The sequence below is a fragment of the Pagrus pagrus genome (genome assembly GCF_965226575.1).
Source record: "Pagrus pagrus genome assembly, chromosome: 3".
Classification (NCBI taxonomy): domain Eukaryota; kingdom Metazoa; phylum Chordata; class Actinopteri; order Spariformes; family Sparidae; genus Pagrus; species Pagrus pagrus.
Genome location: NC_140187.1, coordinates 6719222 through 6741720, shown reverse-complemented (window position 1 = coordinate 6741720; position 22499 = coordinate 6719222). Strand labels below are relative to the sequence as shown.

General features: G+C 37.3%; 5 protein-coding genes across 5 annotated transcripts in view; 1 reads left to right on the top strand and 4 right to left on the bottom strand.

Moving 5' to 3' along the window:
- The window catches only part of atrip (ATR interacting protein), a 68117-nt gene that overhangs the window by 17274 nt on the left and 28344 nt on the right, over positions 1–22499 (top strand). The gene's annotated exons all lie outside the window — the stretch shown is intronic.
- On the bottom strand, positions 2608–8375 carry LOC311254832 (uncharacterized protein). The gene is made up of 5 exons (XM_084348829.1): positions 8211–8375; positions 7769–8097; positions 5165–5271; positions 4124–4251; positions 2608–4010 (listed from the first exon to the last, which is right to left on the bottom strand). Exons 1-5 carry the CDS (start codon positions 8331–8333, stop codon positions 3678–3680), a joined length of 1020 nt encoding a protein of 339 aa, XP_084204955.1. The 5' UTR covers positions 8334–8375; the 3' UTR covers positions 2608–3677.
- Positions 10797–12431, bottom strand: LOC311254745 (transcription factor HES-4-like; the record flags this gene model as incomplete). The annotated part of the gene is made up of 2 exons (XM_084348686.1): positions 10797–12195; positions 12309–12431. 2 exons carry the CDS (start codon positions 12429–12431, stop codon positions 11863–11865), a joined length of 456 nt encoding a protein of 151 aa, XP_084204812.1. The 3' UTR covers positions 10797–11862.
- On the bottom strand, positions 14876–19170 carry LOC311254746 (transcription factor HES-4-like). The gene is made up of 2 exons (XM_084348687.1): positions 16537–19170; positions 14876–16423 (listed from the first exon to the last, which is right to left on the bottom strand). The coding sequence occupies exons 1-2, from the start codon at positions 16657–16659 to the stop codon at positions 16091–16093; spliced, it is 456 nt and encodes a 151-aa protein (XP_084204813.1). The 5' UTR covers positions 16660–19170; the 3' UTR covers positions 14876–16090.
- LOC311254234 (transcription factor HES-4-like) lies at positions 19335–22078 on the bottom strand. Its single transcript, XM_084347874.1, has 2 exons — positions 20883–22078; positions 19335–20769 (listed from the first exon to the last, which is right to left on the bottom strand). The coding sequence occupies exons 1-2, from the start codon at positions 21003–21005 to the stop codon at positions 20437–20439; spliced, it is 456 nt and encodes a 151-aa protein (XP_084204000.1). The 5' UTR covers positions 21006–22078; the 3' UTR covers positions 19335–20436.

The following is a 22499-nucleotide window of genomic DNA, read 5'->3' as shown; positions in this document are numbered from 1 at the left end:
AGCACACGCTGATTATTACATCACATGTTTGAGAAGATAACATTTAATAATAAGTTAATGTAAAAGTTACATAATCTGATAATACATTACCATCAAAAGTATGGATTTTTTTTGTGGGTGCTTTTATTGAGCTAAAACCTCCCTGAACTGTTATTTGATATCATAAGATATATATTTTTTTTTTTACCTTGATTAATGTTTTGTGAAAAATAAAATAACAAGATTATTAGAGCAGTTCTAAAAGATGTTAGCTTACTGTTTGTTAAATGTTTGTGAAGTGTTCAAGCACTTCAACTCAACACAATAATCATGCAGCTGTCCAGATGCAGAGTCTTTTGACACGTGCCTTGTAGTCGGTGTGAGTAACAAGTAGAGCTCAGTTTCCCACACTGACTCCCTGTATGGTCAATGAACCACAAAGAGACTTAAGTGACAGATGCTGGCTGTGTGTTGTTATAGAAACAGAGGCTGACATCACCAGCCATCTGGAGGGAAAGCACCCCATTGGCTGAATCTGACAGATTGTAAAATTTGAAATTTTGATGAAAAATGAGTCATAAAGTTTCACCAAAATGTTCTATTATGTCATATTTCCAGTTTCCAACCATCATGACACATTTTGAACCTCCAGATATGACCATGTCTCATTACTGACCATCAACTGGATCAGAATATCTGCGTAGCACATGAGGGTGGGAGGTTTCCTGGGGGGCAGCTGTTTCCTGAAGTGTGCCAAATCTCTTTGGAGAATTCCTGGGCTGCTGGTGGGATGAATGTCATTCACACTGAACGCTGCCCTCCAGAGCTTTCCCACACTCCGTCCATTAGCAGAACAAAGACATGTGCCTCCCTACAAATGGACTGTTCAGTACGTGAAAGCACATGTGGTGTGTGGCGCCAAGGGTAGAAGGTGTGGCCCCCTTAAAACAGTAATTACCCACTGACATGAGAAATGTGTACTTAAATTGAACATTGGACATTTAGAATTATTACTTCACAATTTAGACATAAATATTTACTTGATATTGTAAAATACTAAAATCTCATGTTTGTGTACTGGGTCTCAGTCTGAACATCAGGACAGAATATCACATTCTAACATTTTGTCCACTTAGGTCATGGTTAATGTGACAGGAAGTAGATCCTGGATAACAACTCCCATGCCAACATTAAGACGGATAAATAGGGTCAAAAATTAGCATTACCAAATGTTCTTTTAAATGTCTTATGACTCAAAGTTCACCCCCGTAGTCGGGAGGTCAGATAGTGCAGCACAACAAACAATTTTTTACTACACGCCTTATTTCCCTTGTATGATGTAACATTTTAGTTTTTTGCTCCTGCATGCAGCTGTCTTAGATTTATATCAAAATGTGGCTGTCATGGTTTGGAATAATAATAAAAAAAAACCATAACAAGACATTAATGTGTTGTTAATGACCGTGAGCAGCGTCTTGTTTTATGAAGAAGGTCGATTTGAAGCTCAATTTTGTTGTTCCGTTTTTATTCTCCCTAGATACAATAACAGTATTCTAAGACACTGAAATGCTGATTCATGTCATCGAGGAACAGTTACTGTCCTTTGGCTGTTGTGACAAAGAAATTTCCCCATTTGCGGGACAAATAAAGGAATTCTGATTCTGATTCTGATTACAAAAACGGTCTGATTTAAAACAAATTCCATCTTTAAGAGCCTCACTCCTCTTTTAATCTGTCTCTTCAGGGCAAAGGTCTGGATCTATTGTCCCACAGGGCTCTGTGAGTGAGTTTCCTCTGGTTTCCCACACTCTGTCCTTTCACTGGAGGAACAATAGAAGTGTGTCGTATTGTGCATCTCATTAGATACAATGTCTGACCTTTTTAAAGAGAAAAATTGTGAGCTCTAAATTTTTACCTTAATACAACTGAAACTGACAGTTATACCAAAGTTATGTTGCAAAGAAAGTTTATTTGCAATATAACTTTTCTCATTCAGTCTGATGACTTAACTTCCTCAGTTAAATTACATTGATAACCTCTCTTCATCAAACATCTCAATGCAACATCATTCAGTGGCATTAAGTGTGATATGGCGCCCCCCACAGTTTCTGAGTGCAACACCACTGTCGTTAATACAAATCCCAGGTCTGTAACAATTTGTCAGATGTAATGTAGGTGCTGACTACAAACAAAACTCATAACGTCATAACTATGTTGTGTGTATCTTGAAGTAAACATGTATGAAATGCTGTGATCCTACCCTCTCACTGAAGTGACATAATGCAGAAACAAGTGAGAGGGGGGCGGAGTGGCTGAGACAGAGAAATCAATTACAAGATACTGTACCATCAAAATGATTTTGAAGCTGTTATTTTAAGCCAAAAAGTTACATTATGTTATTTTAGTAAAATTGAAATTACTCAAAATTTGTGATTCTTAGTGTTATTATACACAGTTATGTTATGGATAAATAATTTCTGCATGTTCTGAGTTTTATCTTGATTTTGTTAATGAAAGGTAGCAATAATGATGGAGGCCTCTGTCAATGAAGACAAAATTCATAAAGTCTCTTTCATCATCATAAAGAGGATAATCATAACATCTACAATGAGACAAGAACACAAGAAGTTCAGCTTGCAGTGTTTGTTTATTCAACAAGGCACAATGAGCCACATGAAGTGAGAAAGCTCCAACTAGAGGTGATGATTCATCACAACAACAACTTGTAGATTTCTACAAGACACACTGTACTCAGAGAGTAAAGGAACAGCTGTCTTTATAAAAGACAAGTGATTTACAATATTTGAGGACACAGTCCTCACTGTCCTTTGGGAGATTTCTTCAAGGGGATCAAAATATTTGTAGTTTGTAAACAAAACATAAAATAGTCAAAACTGACCTTACAACCGATCACATCATTCTGAATGAACACTGGATTACGTTTTTTTCTCAAATTGTTAAAATTTAAATTGTCACTGAAAAGTGTGACAATGTGACATTAAACAAACCTTTTACAGTAAAAAGATAAACATATTGATCTTAAAACAGATCATTTTTCAATAATCACAATAAGTGAGGGGAAGTATATAATGAGAAAATGTCCATAAAAAGGACATATTTAGAATTTGGATCAAAATGATCATTACTAATCAAGAGGTTAAAGATATCACTACTGTATTATGTTTTACTAATACATGTCGTGAAGTGAATCATAAAAGTGTCACAGGAAAATTGTGATATTAAGCAAAACTTTTAGAAAAAAGTATAAACATTCGGATCTTACAACAGATCAGTTTTGATTAATCAGAGAGATTAAAGTTCATTATGATAATATGTCCATAAAAAGGACAGTTAAAGTTTCTGATCAAAATGATCAATAACAATCAAAAGATAACAAATGTTATCATAGCATATACTACCAACACATGAAGTACAGGCAGGTATAATAATGATTGCTGATGCAATCAGATGTTGTTCATGCAACATGCATGACAAGATGTTCTCTTTCTTAACTTGAAAGATATTGTTGCTGTCATTTCCTCAGGAAATGTCATCTTGCACAAACACAAACACACAAAATACAGCCTTCTGTACATACAGAAGAACAAGTCCATCAAATTTCAAAGAATTGAGTCCAGTAATCTTTGACCAATGTGGTCATGTGAGTTTGTGTAGTAGTAACTCCAGTGTGTAGGTGTCTACCACGGCCTCCAGAGGGCGCTGCTGACTGGACTCTTGTCTTTGGTGATGCTGGTCTGGACTGTGGAGCTCAGAGGAGAGAAGTCAGCCTCTGTCAGGTTGTTATCAGAGGAAGACTGCAGCTTGTTGAAGTGGTTCAGCAGTCTTCTCTGCTGTTGATGCTGCTGCTGCAGTCGTCTCAGGACACAAACTGTCATCTCCAGGATGTCTGCTTTCTCCAGCTTGGAGTCTGGCTGCTGTTTGAGGAAGTCTGGACCCAGGAGAGACTTGAGCTGCTCAATGCTGCTGTTGATTCGCTCTCTGCGCAACTTCTCCACCAGAGGCTTTCTGAGCTGCAGAAAGAAGAAGAAAATCGTTAATCAACTTATTCTGGAGTCAAGTGTGAGCATGAACAAAGACAACCTGTCATTAACAATATTTAAATGTTGTTGAATCTTGAATTTACCTTGTGAGTCAGAGTGAGATGCTCCTGAGAATTGGTCATTGCTGCAGTGATTGTAGGTGCCATGGCTGGATCTCTGTGCTGTAGAAGTCTCTGTAGAGAGAATCTGATCTCTGCTGGCTTCATCCCTCCTATTTATAGTCCCACATCTCCATATGAATGTGTGGGTCTTAGTCTGAGTAGGGTTTCTCACAGTCTCAGCCAATCAGAGAGCTTGATGACACAACAAAGGATTACACACGCTGAATTCTGTTAATGCCTGGGGGACAATGGTCAGATTTCAGGGGAACAGGTGGAGGACTGGGGGGGTGATGGAGAGAGACTCACAGAGCTCTGTGTGAATCTGGGAAAGTGGTGACCCTGTAGAGAGAGCAGATCTGCTGCCTGATGCTGGGATCAATGACTTTGACTGAGCACACGCTCTTCATCCCATCACACACGTGGTGGAATAACATTCATGGTGTCATCTTATAATCAAGGAAATATAAAAAGTAAGCACTCTCTTTTGGTCAAGGGCTTATTTGAGCAAAACCTGTCATGCAGCAGGTTAATCTGTCTATCTTAATTTATAATTTATATATCAATATATTGTCATTCAGTTTTTAACCTGGTCAATATGTCTTCTGTCATGCATGATCACAAATACACAACTTTTCAAAACAGTACTATAAGCTGTTAGAGACCAGTTATAATCAACTCAACACAATAATCATGCAGCTGTCCAGATGCAGAGCTTTTGACACGTGCCTTTTAGTCGGTGTGAGTAACAAGTAGAGCTCAGTTTCCCACACTGACTCCCTGTATGGTCAATGAACCACAAAGAGACTTAAGTGACAGATGCTGGCCGTGGGTTGTTATAGAAACAGAGGCTGACATCACCAGCCATCTGGAGGGAAAGCACCCCATTGGCTGACTCTGACAGTTTGTAAAATTTAAAATTTCAGTGAAAGAAATGTGTTTTAGTGTCTGATCGTTTTCCTATATTTCCAGTTTCCAACCATCGTGACACATTTTGAACCTCCAGTCATGACCATGTCTCATTACTGACCATCAACTGGATCAGAATTTCAGATCTACACATGAGGGTGGGAGGTTTCCTGGGGGGCAGCTGTTTCCTGAAGTGTGCCAGATCTCTTTGGAGAATTCCTGCACTGTTGGTGGGATGAATGTCATTCACAGTGAACGCTGCCCTCCAGAGCTTTCCCACACTCCGTCCATTAGCAGAAAATAAGCATGTTGGTACATGCCTTCTTCTAATGGACATTTTGAGGATCCTCCTGGTTGACACAGAAATTGTGGGTCCCCCCTTATGAAAAACTATTTAAGGCAAAACATTTCAATATATAAAGTGCGCACTTTACTTTTATTCAAATATGTATATTGCTCTTTCCACATTTTAGAGACATATCATTTCTTTATATTGTAAAATTGTGAAATCTAATGTTTGTGCAATGTGTCAGGGCGTGAACATCCAGTCAGATCATCTGAATATGAATTTTTTCCTACTCAGGTAATAGTTAACATTAATATAACAGGAAGTGGCTGTTGGATACACAGTTGTGCAAATATTGACTTCACTTGCTAATCTGAAAAATAATCTGAAAGATAATCTTAAAAATGGTCTTAAATTGTCCTGCAATGTCAGTTCTGGCTTGCTCCAAATGTTCCTTATAGCTTAGTTTTCAAGATATGTCTCTTTATCAAACATCCTCTTAGCATACAAACTATGTGAGGTAGTGTTTCTGTTTCAGGTGTTTACTGTTCAACAACTGAATATCATAAGGTTGTAGTTCTGATAACCATTGCATTAAGTGACATTTACCACATTGTCATGGTATATATGTTAAAAAGGTGAACTGAAATTATATTACTGGGAGAAACTTTTTCAAACATCAAAGGCTAAACATTTTTCTTCCCATTAATAACAAAAAACACTGTTCTGTAAAATGTAACTGCTGATTTATATTGGAGAAAAAAGGTCCTTTGACAGACTGAAAACAAATTCCATCTTTAAGAGCCACACTCCTCTTTTAATCTGTCACTTCAGGGCAAAGGTCTGGATCTATTGTCCCACAGGGCTCTGTGAGTGAGTTTCCTCTTGTTTCCCACACTCTGTCCTTTCACTAGAGGAACAATAGAAGTGTGTCGTATTATGTATCTCATTAGATCCAATGTCTGACATCTTTAAAGAGGTAAATGGTTAACTTTCAACTTTCTGCATTTAAACACCTGAACCTCACAGTTGTTACTAAAAGAATGTTTTAGTGAAATTGTCATTAAATTGTTGTTTTCTCTCTTATTTAGTTTGATTAATTTACTTACTCCATAAAAACAGTGACATAACATTGATAATCCATTTTCCTCAAACACCTTAATTCAAAATTATTGATAATTGGAATACTTGAAAGTTATGGATCAATAATTACCGTATATCCTAAATTTTTCCTTGATTTTGTTAAACAAAGATGCGAACAATGATGGAGACCTCCATCAATGAAGTTAAAATGAAAAGTATATGCGTAAAGTCTTCTTTCATCATCATAAGGAGGGTAACCATGACACACAATGACACGAGAACACAAAAAAATTCAGCTTGCAGTGTTTGTTTATTCAACAAGGCACAATGAGCCTCATAAAGTAAGAAAGCTCCAACTAGAGGTGATGATTCATCACAACAACAACTTGTAGATTTCTACAAGACACACTGTACTCAGAGAGAGTAAAGGAACAGCTGTCTTTATAAAAGACAAATGATTTACAATATTTGAGGACACAGTCCTCACTGTCCTTTGAGAGATTTTCTCAAATGGATCAAAACATTTGTAGTTTGTAAACAAAACAAAATAGTAAAAACTGACCTTACAACAGATCACATCGTTCTAAATGAACACTAAATTAAGTTGACTCTCAAAATGCAAAACTTTGTCACTTGAAAACTGTGACAGTGTGACATTAAACAAACCTTTTACAGTAAAAAGATAAACATATTGATCTTAAAACAGATCATTTTTCAATAATCACAAAAAGTGATATAAGTCCAATATGACAAAATGTCCATAAAAAGGACAAATTAAGAATTTGGATCAAAATGATCATTACTAATCAAGAGGTTACAGATATCACAGTTGTATTATATTTTAACAATACATGTCCTGAAGTGAATCATAAAAGTGTCACAGGAAAATTGTGACAGTAAAATAACCTTTTAGAAAAAGTATAAACATTTGGATCTTACAACAGATCAGTTTTGAATAATCAGAGAGATTAAAGTTCATTATGACAATATGTCCATAAAAAGGACAGTTAAGGTTTCTGATCAAAATGATCAATAACAATCAAAAGATAACAAATGTTATCATAGCATATACTACCAACACATGAAGTACAGGCAGGTATAATTGCTGATGCAATCAGATGTTGTTCATGCAACATGCATGACAAGATGTTCTCCTTCTTAACTTGAAAGATATTGTTGCTGTCATTTCCTCAGGAAATGTCATCTTGCACAAACACAAACACACAAAATACAGCCTTCTGTACATACAGAAGAACAAGTCCATCAAATTTCAAAGAATTCAGTCCAGTAATCTTTGACCAATGTGGTCATTTGAGTTTGTGTGGTAGTAACTCCAGTGTGTAGGTGTCTACCACGGCCTCCAGAGGGCGCTGTCGACTGGACTCTTGTCTTTGGTGATGCTGGTCTGGACTGTGGAGCTCAGAGGAGAGAAGTCAGCCTCTGTCAGGTTGTTATCAGAGGAAGACTGCAGCTCGTTGAAGTGGTTCAGCAGTCTTCTCTGCTGTTGATGCTGCTGCTGCAGTCGTCTCAGGACACAAACTGTCATCTCCAGGATGTCTGCTTTCTCCAGCTTGGAGTCTGGCTGCTGTTTGAGGAAGTCTGGACCCAGGAGAGACTGGAGCTGCTCAATGCTGCTGTTGATTCGCTCTCTGCGTAACTTCTCCACCAGAGGCTTTCTGAGCTGCAGAAGGAAGAAGAAAATCGTTAATCAACTTATTCTGGAGTCAAGTGTGAGCATGAACAAAGACAACCTGTCATTAACAATATTTAAATGTTGTTGAATCTTGAATTTACCTTGTGGGTCAGAGTGAGATGCTCCTGAGAATTGGTCATTGCTGCAGTGATTGTAGGTGCCATGGCTGGATCTCTGTGCTGTAGAGGTCTCTGTAGAGAGAATCTGATCTCTGCTGGCTTCATCCCTCCTATTTATAGTCCCACATCTCCATATGAATGTGTGGGTCTTGGTCTGGTTGAAGTTTCTCACAGTCTCAGCCAATCAGAGAGCTTTGTGAGACAATAAAGGGTTACACACGCCGAATGGTTTTATTGATGTGAGGACAATAGTTAAATCTCAGGGGAACGGATGGGGGACTGGGGGGGTGATGGAGAGAGACCCACAGAGCTCTGTGTGAATCTGGGAAAGTGGTGACCCTGTAGAGAGAGCAGATCTGCTGCCTGATGCTGGGATCAATGACTTTGACTGAGCACACGCTGATTAATACATCACATGTGTGAGAAGATAACATTTAAGTTAATGTAAAAGTTACATAATCTTATAAAACATGAACATCAAAAGTATTATTTTCTTTTGGGGTGCTTTTAATGAGCTAAAACCTAAAATGCAACATGTGAAACTCCCTGAACTTTTATTTCATATCATAAGATAATTAAACAGTTTTTATCTTGATTAATGTTTCATGAAAAAAAACGGGAAAAAAACAAGATTTTTAGAGCAGTTCTAAAAGATGTTAGCATACTGTTTGTTGAATTTGTGAAGTGTTCAAGCACTTAAACTCAACACAATAATCATGCAGCTGTGCAGATGCAGAGTCTTTTGACACGTGCCTTCTAGTCGGTGTGAGTAACAAGTACAGCTCAGTTTCCCACACTGACTCCCTGTATGGTCAATGAACCACAAAGAGACTTAAGTGGCAGATGCTGGCTGTGTGTTGTTATAGAAACAGAGGCTGACATCACCAGCCATCTGGAGGGAAAGCACACCATTGGCTGACTCTGACAGTTTGTAAAATTTGAAATTTCAGTGAAAGAAATGTGTTTTAGTGTCTGATCGTTTTCCTGTATTTCCAGTTTCCAACCATCATGACACATTTTGAACCTCCAGTCATGACCATGTCTCATTACTGACCATCAACTGGATCAGAATTTCTGCTCAGCACATGAAGGTGGGAGGTTTCCTGGGGGGCAGCTGTTTCCTGAAGTGTGCCAGATCTCTTTGGAGAATTCCTGGGCTGCTGGTGGGATGAATGTCATTCACACTGAACGCTGCCCTCCAGAGCTTTCCCACTCTCCGTCCATTAGCAGAAAAAAGACATGTTGGCACATGCCTTCTACTAATGGACATACTTTCGATCTACCTGTCAGACAAAAACATTGTGAGATCCCGCAATGTCAAATGATTTAAGTTAAAAAGTGAGCACTAAAATATTATGTTAATACTATTTTTTCCTTTTCTTTTTCTTTTGCACATTTCATAAACATTGATACGTCATAAATATTATACAAACAGAATGGCAAAATCTGAGATTTGTGCATTTGGTTGTGCTATGAATCTCTGGGCAGATCATCTGAATGTGCAACTTTATCCACTTAGTTGATAGTTAATGTGACAGGAAGCAGTTCCATGTTTGGTAAAATTTATTTGTCTTGCTAATATAAAAAAATTATCTTAAACATTGTTTTAAATTATCCAGCAATGTCAGTTCTGGTTTGCTCTCACTATCTGTTATAGCTTGGTGGTCAAGATATTTCTCTTTGTTAAACACCGTCTTAACATATGATCTATGAGAGGTAGTTTAATGTTTCAGGTTTTAACGTTTAAAGACTGAGTATCACAGGATTGTCATTTGATAAACATGAGTGACATTTACCACATAGTCGTGTTTAGATATGTTTTAAAAGGTGAACTGAAATAATGTTACTGGCAGAAACTTCTTCAAACACCAAAGGCTAAAAATGTTTGTTCCTACTAGATACAAAAACAGTCTTCTGAAAAATGTAACTGCTGATTCATATTGGAGAAACAGTTACACAAACATCCTGACTGAAAACAAATTCCATCTTGAAAAGCCTCACTCCTCTTTTAATCTGTCTCTTCAGGGCAAAGGTCTGGATCTATTGTCCCATAGGACTCTGTGAGTGAGTTTCCTCTGGTTTCCCACACTCTGTCCTTTCACTAGAGGAACAATAGAAGTGTGTCGTATTATGCATCTCATTAGATCCAATGTCTGACCTCTTTAAAGAGGGCAATGGTTAACTTCAAACGTTTACATTAAAACACCTCAACGTCTTTGTTGATACCAAAAGGATGTTTCGGCAAAAGTGTCTTTGAATTCAGATTATTTTCTTGTTTAGTTTGATGACTTAACTTACTCCATGAGAACAGAGGGACAAAACATTAATGATCACTCTTCATCAAACACCTTAATTGAAAATCATTTAAAAATATGATTCTGAGTTTACATGTAAACACATATGTTATAGATAAATAAGTACTATATATGCTAGATTACCTTGATTTTGTCAATCAAATGTAGGAATAATGATGGAGGCCTCTGTCAGTGAAGACAAAATGTATAAAGTCTTTCATCATCATAAAGAGGATAATCATAACATACACAATGACAACAAGAACAAAAGAAGTTCAGCTTGCAGTGTTTGTTTATTCAACAAGGCACAATGAGCCACATGAAGTGAGAAAGCTCCATCTAGAGGTGATGATACATCACAACAACAACTTGTAGATTTCTACAAGACACACTGTACTCAGAGAGAGTAAAGGAACAGCTGTCTTTATAAAAGACAAGTGATTTACAATATTTGAGGACACAGTCCTCACTGTCCTTTGAGAGTTTTTCCCAAATGGATCAAAACATTTGTATTTTGTAAACAATACATGAAATAGTCAAAACTAACCTTACAACAGATCACATTGTTCTGAATGAACACTAAATTAAGTTGACTCTCAAAATGTAAAACTTTGTCACTTGAAAACTGTGACAATGTGACATTAAACAAACCTTTTACAGTAAAAAGATAAACATATTGATCTTAAAACAGATCATTTTTCAATAATCACAAAAAGTGACATAAGTCCAATAAGACAAAATGTCCATAAAAAGGACAAATTAAGAATTTGGATCAAAATGATCATTACTAATCAAGAGGTTAAAGATATCACTATTGTATTATATTTTAACAATACAAGCCATGAAATGAATCATAAAAGTGTCACAGGAAAATTGTGACAATAAAATAACATTTTAGAAAAAAGTATAAACATTTGGATCTTACAACAGATCAGCTTTGATTAATCAGAGAGATTAAAGTTCATTATGACAATATGTCCATAAAAAGGACAGTTAAGGTTTCTGATCAAAATGATCAATAACAATCAAAAGATAACAAATGTTATCATAGCATATACTACCAACACATGAAGTACAGGGAGGTATAATAATAATTGCTGATGCAATCAGATGTTGTTCATGCAACATGCATGACAAGATGTTCTCCTTCTTAACTTGAAAGATATTGTTGCTGTCATTTCCTCAGGAAATGTCATCTTGCACAAACACAAACACACAAAATACAGCCTTCTGTACATACAGAAGAACAAGTCCATCAAATTTCAAAGAATTGAGTCCAGTAATCTTTGACCAATGTGGTCATGCGAGTTTGTGTGGTAGTAACTCCAGTGTGTAGGTGTCTACCACGGCCTCCAGAGGGCGCTGTTGACTGGACTCTTGTCTTTGGTGATGCTGGTCTGGACTGTGGAGCTCAGAGGAGAGAAGTCAGCCTCTGTCAGGTTGTTATCAGAGGAAGACTGCAGCTTGTTGAAGTGGTTCAGCAGTCTTCTCTGCTGTTGATGCTGCTGCTGCAGTCGTCTCAGGACACAAACTGTCATCTCCAGGATGTCTGCTTTCTCCAGCTTGGAGTCTGGCTGCTGTTTGAGGAAGTCTGGACCCAGGAGAGATTTGAGCTGCTCAATGCTGCTGTTGATTCGCTCTCTGCGTAACTTCTCCACCAGAGGCTTTCTGAGCTGCAGAAAGAAGAAGAAAATCGTTAATCAGCTTATTCTGGAGTCAAGTGTGAGCATGAACAAAGACAACCTGTCATTAACAATATTTAAATGTTGTTGAATCTTGAATTTACCTTGTGGGTCAGAGTGAGATGCTCCTGAGAATTGGTCATTGCTGCCGTGATTGTAGGTGCCATGGCTGGATCTCTGTGCTGTAGAGGTCTCTGTAGAGAGAATCTGATCTCTGCTGGCTTCATCCCTCCTATTTATAGTCCCACATCTCCATATGAATGTGTGGGTCTTGGTCTGAGTAGAGTTTCTCACAGTCTCAGCCAATCCGAGAGCTTGGTGAGACAATAAAGGGTTACACACGCCGAATGGTTTTATTGATGTGAGGACAATAGTTAAATCTCAGGGGAACAGGTGGAGGACTGGGGGGGTGATGGAGAGAGACTCACAGAGCTCTGTGTGAATCTGGGAAAGTGGTGACCCTGTAGAGAGAGCAGATCTGCTGCCTGACGCTGAGATCAATGACTTTGACTGAGCACACGCTCATCATCCCATCACACGTGGGAGATAGACAGTTGATTGCATTTTGGCTAAAGGGTTTATTTTAACTTAAATATTACCAGTAGTGGGATGTAATTACATTCCTTTCACTTTGACCCTCTTCTAAAATTATAAGTACCTGCAATATTTTGTATTTTTTCTTCTATAATTGACAGCTTTGGCCACTCATTAATTTTCAGATTTCTTTTCTTTTTTCTTTTTTTTTTTTTTTTTTTTTTACATGAAATCGGTTTTTGAATTAAATAATCAGTGGAAATAGATTTTTTTCATATAAATGATTTTATTATGTCATAACCTAAAACATAGCAAGTGCCATTCATGCCAAGTATCATCTATTTGGTCTTGATAATTCAATTTCAATGTTCGTTTAATAAATGCATAGTTTTTTTTTCTTGAATTTAAAAACAAAAAAATTACTGTATCTTTATAATGTCTGTTCTATCAGGTATTTAAAGAGTGTGATCCTCAAGATATATCCTAAAGTCATTTGAAAAAACAACCAAACCCTTAGAACAAGAACCATTGTGCTGTCCAGATGTATCACTGTCTTGTCTCCTGACTTGTGCCTTTCAGTCGGTGTGGGTAGAAAGTTGGTCTCAGTTTCCCACACTGACTCCCTGAATGCTGTGGTCAATGAACAACAAAAGGACTTTGAATGGAGCTTTTGTGACTGATACCGGCGTGTGTTGTAGTAGAAACAGAGCCTGACGTCAGCAACCATCTGGAGGGAAAGAACACCATTGGCTGGTTCTGAAAGTTTGTAACTTTTGAAATTAGAAAGCAGATTTCAGTATAAGAGTCACCTCAGTTGATTTGGCAAGTTATTAAGTCAGTTTTTGATCACTGTTGTACATTTTGACCATCTTATCATAGTTGTTCCTTTGTATCAGTAACTGGATAATATTTCAGCTCTGTAGATGAGGGTGGGAGGTTGGAGCAGCTGTTTCCTGAAGTGTGCCAAATCCCTTTAGAGAATAGTCTGCTGCTGCTGGTGGTGGTGGGGTTGAGGATGCTAATCACGCTAAATTTCGTTCTCCACAGTTTTCCCACACTCTGCCCATTAAAAGCAAGTCGGGCACGTGTCCAAGTCTAGATATGACTTTTGAGAGAGGATTTTCTCTCTTTTGGAGGCCATTGTGTTATTTCTTTTTCTTTTTGAGGTTTACAGCTCATCAAGATTACATTTAAAAAATATATAAAATAACATAAGCAGAGAAATCACCTCTTCCATTTTAATACTTGGAAAATGTATTTTGTAAAAGTAAACTTCATTAACTCAGTACAACGTGTTACTTGGTTTTTGTCATACATTTCGACACAACACCGACCTCTGTCAGCCCAACGTTACACCAGACATTTTTCTCTTTTCCAGTGTCAAAAGCAAAATGTAATAAGGCCTCAAATACGTGTAAAATTGGTAAAGGAGATTTTATCATCATGAAAAATAGTTAAAATGTTGCATGTGATGTGAAACATATTCTGAAGATTCAGTTTTGGAGCCACACTCCTCTTTTAATCTGTCTCTTCAGGGCAAAGGTCTGGATCTATTGTCCCACAGGGCTCTGTGAGTGAGTTTCCTCTGGTTTCCCACACTTTGTCCTTTCACTGCTTTCACTGGAGGAACAATAGAAGTGTGTCGTATTATACATCTCATTAGATACAATGTCTAAAGTCTTTAAAGAGATAAATTATTAACTTTAAACTTACAATAACACTAAAGGATGCTGCAGCTGAATTGTCTCAGCATTGGAAAGATTTTAGTTTTCTTTGATGAGTTCACTTTAACCCCTTTTCATCAGAAATTGTAATTGAACCACATTATTAATATACATCATATTTCCTTTAAACAGGTATGTTATGGAGAAATACAGTAAGATGTAGGAACAGTGATGTAGACATCTATCAGCTGAGTGAAGTTGACAAAATAACTATAAAGTCTGTCTTTCATCATCATAAAGATTGTTACCATGACACACAATGACATGAGGAGACAACATTTTCAGCTTGAAGTGTTTGTTTATTCATCAAGGCACAATGAGCCACATGAAGTGAGAAAGCTCCATCTAGAGGTGATGATTCATCACAACAACAACTTGTAGATTTCTACAAGGCACACTGTACTCAGAGAGAGTAAAGGAACAGCTGTCTTTATAAAAGACAAGTGATTTACAATATTTGAGGACACAGTCCTCACTTTCCTTTGAGAGATTTTCCCAAATGGATCAAAACATTTGTATTTTGTAAACAAAACATAAAATAGTAAAAAGTGACCTTACAACAGATCACATCGTTCTGAATGAACACTAGCTTTAAGTTTTTTCTTAAATTGTCACTGAAAACTGTGACAGTGTGACAGTAAACAAACCTTTTACAGTAAAAAGATAAACACATTGATCTTAAAACAGATCATTTATCAACAATCACATAAAGTGAGGGAAAGTCCAATATTACAATATTTGAGGACAAAGTCCTCACTGTCCTTTGACAGTTTTTTTCTTCTCATATGGATCAAAACATTTGTAGTTTGTGAACAAACAGAAGATAATAAAAACTGACCTTACAACAGATCACATTGTTCTTAATAACCATTGAAGTGATTCTCAAGATGTAGAAATACATTGTCACTGAAAACTGTGACAGTGTGACATTAAACAAACCTTTTACAGTAAAAAGATAAACATATTGATCTTAAAACAGATCATTTTTCAATAATCACAAAAAGTGATATAAGTCCAATATGACAAAATGTCCATAAAAAGGACAAATTAAGAATTTGGATCAAAATGATCATTACTAATCAAGAGGTTACAGATATCACAGTTGTATTATATTTTAAAAATACATGTCGTGAAGTGAATCATAAAAGTGTCACAGGAAAATTGTGACAGTAAAATAACCTTTTAGAAAAAAGTATAAGCATTTGGATCTTACAACAGATCAGTTTTGATTAATCAGAGAGATTAAAGTTCATTATGACAATATGTCCATAAATAGGACAGTTAAAGTTTCTGATCAAAATGATCAATAACAATCAAAAGATAACAAATGTTATCATAGCATATACTACCAACACATGAAGTACAGGCAGGTATAATAATGATTGCTGATGCAATCAGATGTTGTTCATGCAACATGCATGACAAGATGTTCTCCTTCTTAACTTGAAAGATATTGTTGCTGTCATTTCCTCAGGAAATGTCATCTTGCACAAACACAAACACACAAAATACAGCCTTCTGTACATACAGAAGAACAAGTCCATCAAATTTCAAAGAATTGAGTCCAGTAATCTTTGACCAATGTGGTCATGTGAGTTTGTGTGGTAGTAACTCCAGTGTGTAGGTGTCTACCACGGCCTCCAGAGGGCGCTGTTGACTGGACTCTTGTCTTTGGTGATGCTGGTCTGGACTGTGGAGCTCAGAGGAGAGAAGTCAGCCTCTGTCAGGTTGTTATCAGAGGAAGCCTGCAGCTCGTTGAAGTGGTTCAGCAGTCTTCTCTGCTGTTGATGCTGCTGCTGCAGTCGTCTCAGGACACAAACTGTCATCTCCAGGATGTCTGCTTTCTCCAGCTTGGAGTCTGGCTGCTGTTTGAGGAAGTCTGGACCCAGGAGAGACTTGAGCTGCTCAATGCTGCTGTTGATTCGCTCTCTGCGTAACTTCTCCACCAGAGGCTTTCTGAACTGCAGAAAGAAGAAGAAAATCGTTAATCAACTTATTCTGGAGTCAAGTGTGAGCATGAACAAAGACAACCTGTCATTAACAATATTTAAATGTTGTTGAATCTTGAATTTACCTTGTGGTTCAGAGTGAGATGCTCCTGAGAATTGGTCATTGCTGCAGTGATTGTAGGTGCCATGGCTGGATCTCTGTGCTGTAGAGGTCTCTGTAGAGAGAATCTGATCTCTGCTGGCTTCATCCCTCCTATTTATAGTCCCACATCTCCATATGAATGTGTGGGTCTTGGTCTGAGTGGAGTTTCTCACAGTCTCAGCCAATCAGAGAGCTTGGTGAGACAATAAAGGGTTACACACGCCGAATGGTTTTATTGATGTGAGGACAATAGTTAAATCTCAGGGGAACAGGTGGAGGACTAAGGGGTGATGGAGAGAGACTCACAGAGCTCTGTGTGAATCTGGGAAAGTGGTGACCCTGTAGAGAGAGCAGATCTGCTGCCTGATGCTGGGATCAATGACTTTAACTGAGCACACGCTCATCATCCCATCACACACGTGGGATACACAAAGTTAAGTGCATCTTGGCTCAAAAGTTTATTATAACTTAAATATTACCAGCAGTGGGATGTAATTAAGTACATTTACTCAGGTCCTTTCCTTAAGTACAAATCTACAGTGCTTGTACTGTAATGGGGTGTCTTCTTTCCAAGCAACTGTTACTTCTACTTCACTACATCTCAGAAACAAAGATTATATGTTTTACTTTCCTATAACTATATAACTGACAGCTTTAGTTACAAGTTACTTTCCAGACTAAGATTTTTGCATAAACACATATGAAGAGTGAATAAAATATGATGTTTTGTTGCAAACTAATCCACCCCAGAGTTTATACAAGTTCAGCCCGAAACAATCCGTTTCGGAAACAGACGATTGATCGAAAATTCAATAAGATGTATTTTTAATCATTTTTGAAGTTTGAACTGTTATTTGGAGAAAACAAACTGATTTATCTGTGCCATGACTGAAAACATAGCAGGTGCCATTTTATTGTTTACTTTGTCTTTTATTTAAAGTCACATTATTTGTTAAACACAAATTTAGTTTTACTTATTAAATCCTGTATTTTATAAAATCATGTCTCTCGGTTATTAAAAATAGTGTGATCCTCATGATGTGCTGAAGAGTTATTTTAAAAACCCTGAGAACAAGAATCATTGTGCTGTCCAGATGTATCACTGTCTCGTCTCCTGACTTGTGCCTTGTAGTCAGTGTGGGTAGAAAGTTGATCTCAGTTTCCCACACTGACTCCCTGAATGCTGTGGTCAATGAACAACAAAAGGACTTTGAATGGAGCTTTTGTGACTGATACCGGGCATGTGTTGTAGTAGAAACAGGGCCTGACGTCAGCAACCATCTGGAGGGAAAGAACACCATTGGCTGGTTCTGAAAGTTTATAAAGTTTGAAATTATTTAGAAAAATTTACATTAAGTATCAGCTCAAGTGATTTAGCAGACCAGTATAGTATACCAGTAGTACCAGTATAATGTTTTGTCAAACATTAAGATGATTTAATCATAGTTGTTCCTTTGTATCAGTAACTGGATAATATTTCAGCTCTGTAGATGAGGGTGGGAGGTTGGAGCAGCTGTTTCCTGAAGTGTGCCAAATCCCTTTAGAGAATAGTCTGCTACTGCTGGTGCTGGTGGGGTTGAGGATGCTAATCACGCTAAACTCCGTTCTCCACAGTTTTCCCACACTCTGCTCATTAAAAGAAAGTCGGGCACGTGTCCAAATATAACTCATGTGGATTCTGTCTTGTTCCCCGAGGTCATTATTTTTGTCTTTTTTCTTTTTTTCAATTTGCAGCTCATCAGTATTTATTTTCAGAATGATAAAAGTCAAAAGTCGGATCAATGAAAAGCAGCAGAGAAATCACCCATTTCATTGAATTGCTTTTGTAAAAATAAACTGTATACACTGAGGTCTACATGTGAGACTCCGTTTAACTCATACTTCTTTAACGAAACATTGATCTCTGTTGTGTCAATGATGAACATTTTTCTCTTTCCCTGTGTTTTGTTTTCAAAAGTAAAATGTCATACGGCTTGTAATGGAAGTCAAACAAAACAAATATCATAGATTAGCAATTATAAATAACCATCCATCTCCCTAATTCATTGTATTGACAAATAGTCATTTGACTTTGTTCAGCCCTAATTTGAGGAAATTGCAAAATATGTCAAATTGGTGAAGGGAATTTTAACATGAGATAAAAGTTAAATTGTTTTTTATGATTGTAAACAGTTTCTGAAGATTCGGTTTTGGAGCCACACTCCTCTTTTAATCTGTCTCTTCAGGGCAAAGGTCTGGACCTATTGTCCCACAGGGCTCTGTGAGTGAGTTTCCTCTGGTTTCCCACACTTTGTCCTTTCACTGCTTTCACTGGAGGAACAATAGAAGTGTGTCGTATTATGCATCTCATTAGATACAATGTCTGACCTCTTTGAAGACAAAAATTCTTATCTTCAAATGTTTTACATTAAAACACGGAAACTGACAATTACTTCAACATAATGATGCCGTAAAATCTCTTTGAAATGTACTTTTTCTCACTTGTTTTGATAACTTCACTTTCTAAATACCAACAGAATAACTTGACATTTATAATCCCTAATCGTCAAATATCTTAATTGAACCAAATTGTATGCTTAGTCTTATACATGTTGTGGGTAGTGACATATTAATGACATCAAATGAAGTGTCATTGTACTTAGATTTACAGTAAACTGGTATCTTAAGATAGACGAATACTAAATGGGCTTAATTTAATCGTCCTTCAAAGGTTTATTGACTGTAGAGAAATCTACCAGTTAAAAGAGAAAAAGTCGACAGAAGAAATGTGTTAAAGTCTCTTTTTCATCATAAAGAGGATACTTATAAAGAAAAAATTCAATGGCACACAGTTTTCAGCTTGCAGTGTTTGTTTATTCATCAACATGAAGTAAGAAAGCTCCATCTAGAGGTGATGATTCATCACAACAACAACTTGTAGATTTCTACAAGACACACTGTACTCAGAGAGAGTAAAGGAACAGCTGTCTTTATAAAAGACAAGTGATTTACAATATTTGAGGACACAGTCCTCACTGTCCTTTGAGAGTTCATCTCAAATGGATCTAAACATTTGTATTTTGTAAACAAAACATAAAATAGTAAAAACTGACCTTACAACAGATCACATTGTTCTGAATGAACACTAAATTAAGTTGACTCTCAAAATGTAGAACTTTGTCACTGAAAACTGTGACAGTGTGACATTAAACAAACCTTTTACAGTAAAAAGATAAACATATTGATCTTAAAACAGATCATTTTTCAATAATCACAAAAAGTGATATAAGTCCATATGACAAAATGTCCATAAAAAGGACAAATTAAGAATTTGGATCAAAATGATCATTACTAATCAAGAGGTTACAGATATCACAGTTGTATTATATTTTAACAATACATGTGTTGAAGTGAATCATAAAAGTGTCACAGGAAAATTGTGAAGGTTAAATAACCTTTTAGAAAAAAGTATAAACATTTGGATCTTACAACAGATCAGCTTTGATTAATCAGAGAGATTAAAGTTCATTGTGACAATATGTCCATAAAAAGGACAGTTAAAGTTTCTGATCAAAATGATCAATAACAATCAAAAGATAACAAATGTTATTATAGCATATACTACCAACACATGAAGTACAGGCAGGTATAATAATGATTGCTGATGCAATCAGATGTTGTTCATGCAACATGCATGACAAGATGTTCTCTTTCTTAACTTGAAAGATATTGTTGCTGTCATTTCCTCAGGAAATGTCATCTTGCACAAACACAAACACACAAAATACAGCCTTCTGTACATACAGAAGAACAAGTCCATCAAATTTCAAAGAATTCAGTCCAGTAATCTTTGACCAATGTGGTCATGTGAGTTTGTGTGGTAGTAACTCCAGTGTGTAGGTGTCTACCACGGCCTCCAGAGGGCGCTGTTGACTGGACTCTTGTCTTTGGTGATGCTGGTCTGGACTGTGGAGCTCAGAGGAGAGAAGTCAGCCTCTGTCAGGTTGTTATCAGAGGAAGACTGCAGCTTGTTGAAGTGGTTCAGCAGTCTTCTCTGCTGTTGATGCTGCTGCTGCAGTCGTCTCAGGACACAAACTGTCATCTCCAGGATGTCTGCTTTCTCCAGCTTGGAGTCTGGCTGCTGTTTGAGAAAGTCTGGACCCAGGAGAGACTTGAGCTGCTCAGTGCTGCTGTTGATTCGCTCTCTGCGTAACTTCTCCACCAGAGGCTTTCTGAGCTGCAGAAAGAAGAAGAAAGTCATTAATCGACTTATTCTGGAGTCAAGTGTGAGCATGAACAAAGACAACCTGTCATTAACAATATTTAAATGTTGTTGAATCTTGAATTTACCTTGTGGGTCAGAGTGAGATGCTCCTGAGAATTGGTCATTGCTGCAGTGATTGTAGGTGCCATGGCTGGATCTCTGTGCTGTAGAGGTCTCTGTAGAGAGAATCTGATCTCTGCTGGCTTCATCCCTCCTATTTATAGTCCCACATCTCCATATGAATGTGTGGGTCTTGGTCTGAGTGTAGTTTCTCACAGTTTGTAGCCAATCAGAGAGTCCAGCAAGACAAATTCATGTGCTCAGCTGCCATATGCTCAGTGGTCATATTAGACGGGGACAATGGTCAGATCTCAGGGGAACAGGTGGAAGACTGGGGGGTGATGGAGAGAGACCCACAGAGCTCTGTGTGGATCTGGGAAAGTGGTGACCCTGTAGAGAGAGCAGATCTGCTGCCTGACGCTGGGATCAATGACTTTGACTGAGCACACGCCCATGATTTTCACCCCTATTCACATCCTTTGTAAACTAATCAGTCAGCTGTTTACAGCGTTGCTCTGTATGTATTTCCTAACTATTTGAATGTTATTTCACAATAAAAATGGTGCTTGCAGATAACATCAGATGTTCATGGTATTATATATTTATGTTTAAACTGAGACACAGTCACTCTGGTTTGCCGACGTAACAGGTGCGTCCTCTGCCCTGTGGCTGGTCGTTGGTGTGAATCAAGGTTGCTCTGAGTTTCCCACAGTTAGCCTGCATGATGTGGTCAGTGCACAACAAAAGAGCTTTGAAAGGAACTTTTGTGATGGAACGTGGTCAAAGTCTGACGTCACCAACCATCTGGAGGGAAACTCCAAACCTCTATTGTTTGATAAAAGTTACAAAAATACAATAAAGAGAAAAATACATTAAGTGTCAGCAATCATGTAAAATGATAACATTTTTAAACATGTACCTATAGAAAATTTTAAATCCACTAAAAATAGAGCCTTTGTGCTATATACTGGATCAAATTTTCAGTTCAGTCAGTGTGGGAGGTTGAGACAGATGTTTCCTGAAGTGTGCCAAATTCCTATGCACAATAGTCCCGACTGGTGGGGTCAAGGCTTCTGACCCCACTGACCTGTGACTCAGTCTCTAGAGTTTTCCCACACTCTTCCTATATGTAAAAGTAGGGTTGTCTCTGGCACAAGAAGAGGTTTATTTTTTAAATCATTTTATAAAATTTTTTAGTCTGGAGCTCAAGAATTTAAATATAAATATACTAAAATCTTACAATTATTCTCACATAATTTTGCTGGACAGAAGTGTATTAATATACATTCTTGTAGAAAACAAAGATTAGAATGGAAAACATACACTGAGATTATCCAGAATCACCACATGGTTTTGCCTCTGAAATTTAAACTAAACAAGCTTCAACTGTGATTAATTTGCTTCATAAGAATCAATATGTGCTAAAAAAAAATCTCTCTTTTTGTGAATGTTGAGTTCATCTAACTTGTTCAGTAATCAACCAACATTTTGTGATTTGTTATCTTAAGTTCTGTTCAGCTTCATTAACCTGTAATGTTTTTAGAACTGCTGGCGCTGACTTGTTTTGTTAAACAATACACTGCTGGGAGTTTGCACGTTCTCCCCATGCTTGCGTGTGTTTCCTCCGAGTTCATCAAAACATG

Bases quoted from the DNA above. Each gene is read 5' to 3' on its own strand.
- LOC311254832 (XM_084348829.1), bottom strand. From the start codon at position 8,333: ATGAAGCCAGCAGAGATCAGATTCTCTCTACAGAGACCTCTACAGCAC. The intron at 8,098-8,210 runs GTAAATTCAAGA...TTCCTTCTGCAG, and splicing joins ATCTCACTCTGACCCACAAG to CTCAGAAAGCCTCTGGTGGA. The intron at 5,272-7,768 runs GTAGACACCTAC...TCCCACCAACAG, and splicing joins AGCGCCCTCTGGAGGCCGTG to TGCAGGAATTCTCCAAAGAG.
- LOC311254746 (XM_084348687.1), bottom strand. From the start codon at position 16,659: ATGAAGCCAGCAGAGATCAGATTCTCTCTACAGAGACCTCTACAGCAC. The intron at 16,424-16,536 runs GTAAATTCAAGA...TTCTTTCTGCAG, and splicing joins ATCTCACTCTGAACCACAAG to TTCAGAAAGCCTCTGGTGGA.
- LOC311254234 (XM_084347874.1), bottom strand. From the start codon at position 21,005: ATGAAGCCAGCAGAGATCAGATTCTCTCTACAGAGACCTCTACAGCAC. The intron at 20,770-20,882 runs GTAAATTCAAGA...TTCTTTCTGCAG, and splicing joins ATCTCACTCTGACCCACAAG to CTCAGAAAGCCTCTGGTGGA.